Genomic DNA, 9,545 nt, shown 5'->3' on the forward strand with positions numbered 1-9,545 from the left:
ACCAGAGACGAACCCAGCCAAGACAAGACCTGGTCAAGACATTTGAGCACTCTTCAGAACAGGTACTCTGAAGCACCTCTGTGCTTACTAGATTACTGATGTCTTCAGCTGCCTAATTAAAACCAAAACCTGTAAATGAAAGCCTATTTGTTAAAAAGAGTATTGTGCGGGTTTGGTTTTTCTGATTTTTTTTTTTCTCCAAGAAGTAAATTAACATGGAGGCTCCATGTTAGGCAGATGCAGTGAATTGGCTGGCAGCAGAACTGCAGGCCAAAGCGACTTGTCTTGTCAGTTGTGTGACCAGACTGGTAGCTGAACCCAGCTGAGCACAGCACATTATCCAAGTTGATTGACAATGAAAACTAAACCTGTACAATGCATCTTGTATTTCCACCACACAAAACATTGACAGAAACTGCTACAAATAAGCTGGAGCAGGTATATGCACTTTGGGCTAATGCAAACAGCTTCATTCACCAAACTGCCCTTTTTTAGCATCTAGATTCAGCATTTCAGCAGATCCCAAGGCCCTCAGTTCCTCAGCTAGTCTTTGCCTTGCAGGTATTTGAGATGCTCATGGAATACAAGTTCGCGCAAAGGAAGCATGCTCCATTACGGGTGCCTGTTTAGAGCCTCGACTCCATCACATGAGTGCAGCTCTCCAACGAAATTGTCTCCTGTCTTATCTATGGGGCTGGCTTCACAGCCATCTCCAAGGGGTAACATTTCCAGTAGAGTGACAGACTGTACATCTAAAGTGCTGCAGTAAAGAAGAGGGAACTCTCCTAATAAATCAGACCAGAGAGCATCTTTTCCTGCTTTTTTTTAAGGAGAAGAATTTTTTTAAAGTCTACAATGTAACAGTTGTTTCCATCAGATGCCTTGATTGAGCTTAATTTTACTTACTGAAGAAGACAGATCAGTCATAATTCATACCTCATTCTTTTCCTTTCACTGCACTTAAAGTCAAAACCCAGAACCTCCACAAATTACTTGCCAATAACTTCTCATGACTAATCCATGGCTGCAAAATAATACAAACTTAGAGGCTGTCAATGGTCTCGCTGCATATTTTAGAACAACAGTCATTTACCATTACTCCCCATCCCCATAGTCTTGCTGTCATGGGCAAAAGCATGTAGAGAGCTTTACAAAATGTAATCCCCCTCCCCTGATCAAGGCAGAATTACATCCTCCACTCAGGAGTCACTCAGGACCCTCAGGAACAGCTGACATATTACAGTTCAGTTTACTTCCTAAAATCATTTAAATCATTGTCATTCAAAATAAGATACAAGCAGCCACAGTTTTCTACAGGTTTATTGATGCGGTGCTGGAGTGTAACTATACATTGTCACTTTGCTTGTACTTACAATGTTGCTTTACTAAGATTGTTTTTGTAGTCAAGTTTATTACAGTCTTCACAAAACATATTTATAAACAACACTTACTGTATAAGACTGATTGTTCCAAACACTGTAAATCACTGGCATTTCTTCCTACACACTGTACTGGAGAAAAGGTCACACTTCGCTTTTTAAATGCAAATTTGTAAAGGCAAATGAATTAAATTCACCCTCCAAAGAAAATAAGAACGTTAAAAATAGCTTTAGAATCAGTATAACTCATTTGGGTCTCGGAAAAATCTACCACTGGCAAAGATATCTACAGTTTGATACTGTACTCAATACCTTCACTCAGACCAAAGGAATCTTTATGAAGAACTGAAATTAAACTTGTACATTGGTCCGAAAGATAAGGATTACCTTTAATCTTTTAGGTTTTTTCTTTTTATTTTTTACCAGAAAATGCATTACCTTCTAAAAACATTGTAGTCATATGCTAAGTATTGACATCTGAAGAAAAAATTCTAAAATTAAAAGCATGCAACACTGATAGCAAATTTTAGCAGAAGGCATTTTTAACGGAAAACTGACTCAAAGGATAGTACAAAAGAGTTTCTTCTCCCTAAAGGGATTTTCAGATGCAGGCACTGGAATAATAAGGGGATCTTCTGCAATATGAGCGTCACAATATGCCAATAAATCTGCTGCAGCCTTGGATACCTAATAGAAGAGAAGAGACAACTACTGTCACACTCGATTCTGAACCAATCAGCATTGCATAAATATTCTTCATATAACATATGATAATGGAGGTTTTAATAAAGTGAGAGTAGATTGGTTTATCCTTAGAATTACTAGAAAGCACAACTCTGAATTTGCTCTTACTAGGCCTGGTAATCCTTACATATATTTTGTTTAGCACAGCGACATGAGATGGTATCAATTTGTTAGGATTCATGTTCAGCTGTTCCTCTCCACCAGAAGGACGGTCGGGAGCACACACGCATTAAAACACGTACATGCTAACGGCCTGTACGCAACAGGGATTCTCCCAGGAGTGAGCGCTTCTGCAGAGGCTGCCTGCTGCAGCTCTCAATCCCCATCATGGGATGTAAGGTTTTCTGCAAACACTCTCTCTACCCTTTGCTCCTCCGGATGCAAAACAAACAGACAAAAAGTTCTTTAGGCATATGACCATGGGATTAAAAAGAAAGAATAAAGCATGAGCCAAACTTGATCATCATGTGTCATTTAAGCTAAATATTGCTCTTTTCAATGAAGTCAGACTAATATCTCCTGCTTAGTAAGTTATTATAAGCAGAACTTTCTTCTTAGCATTAAACTTGAGCATTTCCATAATATATCTTAATTTTATACTTCTAAAATGAACAATTCTAAAGTCTCCAAATCCAGAGTGCTGGTTTGTTTTGTGCTTACTGAAAAGTTCCACAGAAATGTAACAGTGCATTGGCGTACAAGATATTTTGCATGAAAAATGAAATATTATACCATAGCTGTTGCCAAAACCTTGTAACCTTTGCAGCTTTGTGCCATATGAACTCGATGATCTTAAAGGTCTCTTCCAACCACACCAATTCTGCGATTCCATGAATAGTGGTGACATGAGGCCACCGTGACTCATTTATTTTTTCAAGAATTTAGAATGTATATAAAAAATATTTTTGTTCTGCTCAATTAGCAAGCTATTTAAAACTACCTGTATCTCTTTGCTGTGTTTCATTTTTGTGTTTTCAGTATGAGGATATTTGAGAAAATGAGATAGGAAGTCTTTACAAAAACGTCTTTTCTCTGAGCACCACAACAGCTTCTCCTGAGTCAAAAACAGAGGTCAGCAGATTTGCACAACTACAGTCAAGAGGAAAACCAAACTGGATGTTTGTTATCTTTCTAGCAGGTGTGTCATGGTTGTTAGCTTTAGCTTCCCCACACCCTGCTTGCTTTGGCATGTTCAGTAAGGCTTCAGATTAGACCTATGAAGTCAATGGGTGTTGGATGAGGATTCACCTTAAATTTAAATTAACTTCTGAAAGAAAAGAATATACTTCTTTTCTTGTTTTCATATCCACTAAAACATGCATTTGTGAAGTGCTTACACCCATAAAGCACCTATGGTTAGCATCCAGTACAGACTTCTCCTCCTAGCAGAGGAAGCAAGGGTGCTTAGGTTGCTTAGAATTAGTTTGTCTTTGAATTGGCCTGTAAGACAAAAGGGCGGGCAGAGACACTACACCTGAACAACAAATTGCTGGGCCTACTCGCAGCAGGAGACTGAGCACTAAACTGAGCAAATCAGCAGAGACCGTCAGGAGGACCAGCACTTTTCAAAAGGGAGGCAGGTCACACAAAAATGTGTGGAAAATGATGGACTTCAGAGTACAAAGAAACGATTGTAATTATTTTTAGATACACTTCAATTAGCTACTTGGTAAGCAATGACAAAAGAATGAGGCTTGGGATGCGAGGGCACTGTCTCGAATAGAGAGGTAGAACTGTAATGAACAAACTGAAAATTTAGGAGTCCTATCATGTTCCCTGTTTTCATTTAAATTTACTTGCAAATTATTAAAAAGCAGATTCTCCACAGAAAGGCACAATCTAGATGGACTATGAAATTCCTATCAAGCCCCCAAAAGACCAAAAGCCAGAAAACATACTCTTCTTTGCTAATGACCTACACTGCACCTCAGCAAAGTACAAACTAGCATAAAATGCATCCACTGAAGAGGAGGTTAGCATGTTTCCAGTAACCTTGGGAGGAATGCACCACCACAGCATCCCGGAGAAGTATTTTAAAGTAATGACAAACTTGCAATAAGGAGTTGAGGGACATGAGGAACTTGATCACATTTCAGCACATTGACACAAACTAAACCTGTACTAGGCCATGTATTTTCATCCATCAAAAAACCAAAAGATTTTGGGAGCGTGAAGTTTCTCCTTGGGATTACAGTGGTTAGGAAACAGAATTATGGCCATTTCTTCACTTAAAGTGTTGTAGCTCTGGCATGTGCAGTGAAACGATGCACAAGGGGAGTTAAGTTAGCTGATCACATTCCAGGAGCAATGAAAACACACGGCTGTGAGCAGCGCTGGCCAAGTCAGAACCCTGGCCTAAAAAAGAGCAGAATACAACGTTGCCTCCAGCAAATTTCCTGCTCAGTGTTACTATTCAGAACAGTGGCGGAAGACCTCCGCACTGAGCAGCACAGTAAGGCTACAGCAGAGACACGGCTGTTTTAGCGTTTGTCAGCAAACAGAGGCTGCGTAACAGCCAGTACTGTGGTTTGTTACAATGCAAAACACGATGCTGATCGTCCCATTTGTGTCACGGAGGAAGCAAAATGAAGGCCACTCTACCAGAGTTTTTACCCACCTTTAGCTTTACTTGTAGCTGAATGCTGCTGGGCAGAACAGCTTTTATTAAGAATTAAAATAAATGCACATCATTTGAATATTGAAACGAAGGTAACACATTCATCATTTCAGCTCTCCTGTGCAATACAGCTTGGTCTGCAGATTCAAAGTAATTAATTTATACATATTGCAGAAGTGGCTAAAGAAAAAAAAAGTCAGACTCCAGTTTGATTGATGAATTCTAACAGAAAGTTAACATTTTGTATTTTAAAATCTTTTAAAGTGCACTGACAGAGGCAGTGGAGTATATAGGTGTCATACCAATCTCACATTTTATACAATTATTTTGATTCTGTGTAGCAAAAAATGTATCTGCTTGTCAAATTACCAAATGGAGAAACAAAAACCAAACAACGATACACTCAGCCGTGATGCTTTAAAGAATTAGTCTCAGGAGGACTGTGGAATTTTACCATTATATTTCAGAATAACAGAGGGGATAAAACCAGCCAAAGTTAGAACATAATCCTGTTAGCCGCACTAATAATTACAAGCTTCCATGACAAGGCAAAACGCTGCAATTACTATGTCATCTGTCTTGGATTGTGACTAATTACCATCCTTGCTACCACACCCACTCTGCTTATCTTTCTACATCTAAAACAAAGAGATTCACACACATTTACTGGCAATCCCACCACTTATCTCCCAACACTATTCAGAACCAGTTAGGAATATTTTCTACCTTCTTAACAAAAAAGAAAATGAAGTAATAACTGATACACCAAGATTCTTAAATGTCAGAGCACTCTCTGCTTTTCTGCTTGCAAAGAGGAAATTTAATAGCACTTTATTCTGGAGAAAAAGGTGATAAACCACCAATATTATCTTTGCTTTTTCAACTTTACTGCTAGCATCTTTGGAAGATGCATTGTTCTACTAGTTATGAGGTCACTATTCATCTGATTTCATCGGATGTTTCCTAGCTTGGAATCTATACTTCCAGCTTTCTACTTACTTCTTCCTTATAATTCTAGCTGTTCCTTCTGCAGGGAGGTAAGACAGGCTCAATTTACAATCCTTTTGGGATTCTCACGGTTTACAAAAACCCACCACAGTAATTTTCCAACTACCAATCCCAATAACGTTATACTCCCCTTTTAAGTTGTCCTGTTTCATTCACATCTCAACAGCGAGTTGTCTTTGTGGAACCTCAAAACATTGCACTACTTGCTGCTCTGACTGGTTACAGGACTTGATTTTTAAATCAACTGAAAAATCCAGAACACAATGGGGAATGGGCAACTATCATACTTCTAACCACAACATTTTAATTGAGGATACCCTACTCTTGCTGGTTACATCAGCTACTGTGCACAGAAAACGAAGTGCCTCGGTAGCACAAAAATGAGCTGGAACTTATGATTTCCCTAGTCAATAATGCAAGCACCTTTTAAACATTAACAGTGTGGTCTTATCTATTGCGGGAATAACCACTTGGCTATAGCTACTCACAAAACAGTGTTTAATGTAAGTATTCGGAAAACACTGATCTTTTGTTAAACGTGTAACTAGTTTAAGCAGATGCAAAACACCAGAAAAAAGGAAGTAAGTTAATTTCTCTGCTTTTACAGTTATGATCTGAGAACTCAAAACCTCCTGTGAAACCTGGAAATTCTCTTGGTAAAATTTAGCTGTGCTGAAACACACATTTAACTGTTTCAACAATAAAAGGTAAAGCAGGTCTTGAGGGAATAAAACACCAATCAACCTCTTCTCACAATCCCTCATATACTTGTTCAAAGAAATCATAAAAATCAAGACAGAAACATTTTTCAAATTGTATTTGGTTTATGTTAGTATAGGAACTCTTGGAGTACTGAAACACATGAGATTTTCCTTGGTTCCAACTGCACTTTCAAGCTATCTGGTTTTTTAGGTCTGTTAAAATTGCTAATAACTGTGTTCTTTTTAATTACACTAACTCTAAAAATAACTTTTGTCTTTCTTCTATATGTAATTAAGAATGTTATACATCTAACTAACGAAGCTATCTGCATAACTGAGCTAATGATGTGGTACATGAAAGTTGAAACTGATTATATAAAAGCAGGTTTAAGACAATCTAAGTATCAACAATTTCAAATTCCAGTAAACTGGGCTATATTTTTCAACCCCTTCCTCTGCCACTCACCACCCCCCCATTCCTCCCTGTCAGTCGTGTTGTTCGTGCAACTGCAATATGTCCTGGACCAGGGGACTAACCCCACTGAACACCGAAAAGACAGACCTTCCTTTACTGAAGGAAATAGAAATACCTGTCCCTGTGAACAGGTATCTGTTACGTCAAGACTGTACAAGACAGTAACCACAGTTTTGCAAATTCAGTGCCACAAAATGGAGCCATTGAAATTTGTATTTTCATATAGTGAGACTGACTACTCATGGGAATGACACTAATATTTCTGAATCATAAATACTATCTTTCTAATTTGTGAGTTTATGATCTGATAAGATTTTAAAATTGTAATTATATACTACTGCCCCCATGATGACTACATGCAGAATTTCAGCACACAGGATGGATGGACAAACAGACTGAGTTAAGACCACATGAAGAATTTATCGTATGACATTTCTAAACTATCTTACTGAGTTTGTAACCTCAGTTACCAAGTTACAGCTTATAACAACTCAGTTACAGCTGCTTGCAGAAAAACTATTTAATTAACTGATTATTTAAACCTTTTTCTGTCTTTCCATCTCTAAACTCTTCTTATTTGTAGAGAGTGGATTTTCCATCCAAATAACTATTTTCAGAAGCAAGAGAGAATGAGCGCAAAAGAGAAGGGAGCAAGCACAAAAAAGACGGGCATTGCTTTCTTTAAAGTTTCTATGATGTTATTAGTTTTCAGGTGCTTGATTTACTCACAAAAGTTTAGCCTAGTGGAAGGCAGAATGATAGGCAAGAATAATCCGCAGGATTTTCTGGTTAAAAATGTTGAGAACGTGTGTTTAATAGTGGCTTTAGTTAAAATATTTAATACACATAAATTTAGAGGCACGATAAAACCAAATCTTCACATACAACAGGCTATCAAGTATGGAGAATCACAACTAGTCATTGCAATATTTTTTTGTGCAATGATGTCTGTGCTAAAACAAAACAATGCAATTCAGCTCATCTCATCATTATTTACAAGTATTACAGTATCTTGAAGACTTAAAGGAGAACAACTAAGACACCTCAGCTGCATTTATATTCAGTTACAGGTGACAACGAGGAGCCCTGTGGATCTCCCAGCTGATTTCCAATATTTCACAAAATACCGCTTTTGACAGATGTAGAAGTCACACACACAGAAGCAGACTAGAAGCCAGTTTTTGGAAATTGCTTCATTAGAACCAAGCAGTTAATATACAACTAACTCACATACTGATCATTGTTTTAGAGCTTAACATAGATATTTATTTCAGCTGATAAGAGTCTTTCTGCAATATTAAAATGAGGCTGTACCACAAACTAGTGAGTGAAGTCAAAGTATCAACAATAAGTCTAAGCTTACCTTCATTCTATCCATGTATGCTTCCATTTTCAATTGCTCCACAGCTTTCCTGGCTTGGGATATATTGGTTGTACTGTTTGACACTAGCTCCTTCATTCTATTTTTCCTAGAAGAGAAGTTGAGGCAATTGAAAACCACAGCTAGCAGATACAGCAATCAGGGAGAGGACCGTTATCTGAAATCTAACCATTTCTTGCCCACCACATTGACGCTGCCAGGCTGCAGGTCACAGACACAAACCAGATGCCATTTATTTCTGTTCTCTTGTTCAACAGCACCTTATTGCATTACATATTTGCATCCTCCACTGCCAGTGGAGAATTCAATCTGAATTATGTGAACGACACACAAACGCAAAGTACATGGCCGTTATTTCAGTGCAGAAATGACTGTCCTGGTTCAAACTGCCTATGCAGAACAGCTGTCCACAAACAGACCGTGCAGCCATCATGCAAGGCTGGCTCCATACCCCAGTTACACCTGGTAACATCAAAACAAGTTCAGAAATAGGCAAAGAGAAATGAATGCCACAGTGCTCCCACCAAGCATCAGGAAGAGAGAAATTTTAAGATAGAGGATGAGTCAAAATTCTGACTATAGATTTAAGGAGTTTAGAAATAAAATAACAGATTAAGAAGAAATAATGCAGTGGTTTCCAACTTTTTGCATACACATCCCCAGTGAAGTCTAAAGACAACTAAAAACCAGTACAGTATGCTATACAGTATAGGAATGCATTATTTTTAAAGAGATCTGCAACTCTTGGGAAGGGACATCTAGTTAATGTATGTCACCATTTGGTTTTCTTGCATTGCTCTGCCCTGAGAGCTTGAGGGTAAGACAACTCATTATCATGCAGTCCTCAGCACCGTCACCAATTTGTCAAGATGATGAAATTCAAACTTTGAATAGACTTACAACATACATGCCCTAGGTGGTCTGCATGTTAGGAGACCTCATGCTAACACCATTATGCAGCGCTGGTCCAGCAGAATTAACAATTACTATTCTGAAGTAATTTGAAACATGGGCTAAGCTCACATTTGAAGAAAGACAAGATAGAATACAGACGACCTAGACAGGTCCTGGGCTAGTTATACTGCCTAGTAAGACTAGATTCTGAGGTTCAATCAGCCCAAACCCTCACCTGTGGTGCCACTTGAAGCAATTAGTCTAGCACTGAGTAACTAATACAAAGTTAGGCAACACACAGGACACAGGGAGTGAGAAGCAGATGGGATGCAGGAGAAAACACACG

The 9,545-nt window shown here is 38.4% G+C and overlaps 1 protein-coding gene across 1 annotated transcript; it reads right to left on the reverse strand.

Moving 5' to 3' along the window:
* Nucleotides 1–1,937: 1,937 nt before the first annotated feature.
* GNG4 (guanine nucleotide binding protein (G protein), gamma 4) lies at nucleotides 1,938–8,383 on the reverse strand. Its single transcript, XM_010141171.1, has 2 exons — nucleotides 8,288–8,383; nucleotides 1,938–2,066 (listed from the first exon to the last, which is right to left on the reverse strand). Exons 1-2 carry the CDS (start codon nucleotides 8,381–8,383, stop codon nucleotides 1,938–1,940), a joined length of 225 nt encoding a protein of 74 aa, XP_010139473.1.
* Nucleotides 8,384–9,545: the final 1,162 nt, after the last annotated feature.

The sequence above is a fragment of the Buceros rhinoceros genome, unplaced genomic scaffold (assembly GCF_000710305.1).
Source record: "Buceros rhinoceros silvestris isolate BGI_N320 unplaced genomic scaffold, ASM71030v1 scaffold23508, whole genome shotgun sequence".
NCBI lineage: Eukaryota > Metazoa > Chordata > Aves > Bucerotiformes > Bucerotidae > Buceros > Buceros rhinoceros.

Coding starts and splice junctions, on each gene's coding strand:
- GNG4 (XM_010141171.1), bottom strand. CDS start 8,383: ATGAAGGAGCTAGTGTCAAACAGTACAACCAATATATCCCAAGCCAGG. Junction 2,067..8,287: donor CATACATGGATAGAATGAAG/GTAAGCTTAGAC, acceptor CTCTTCTATTAG/GTATCCAAGGCTGCAGCAGA.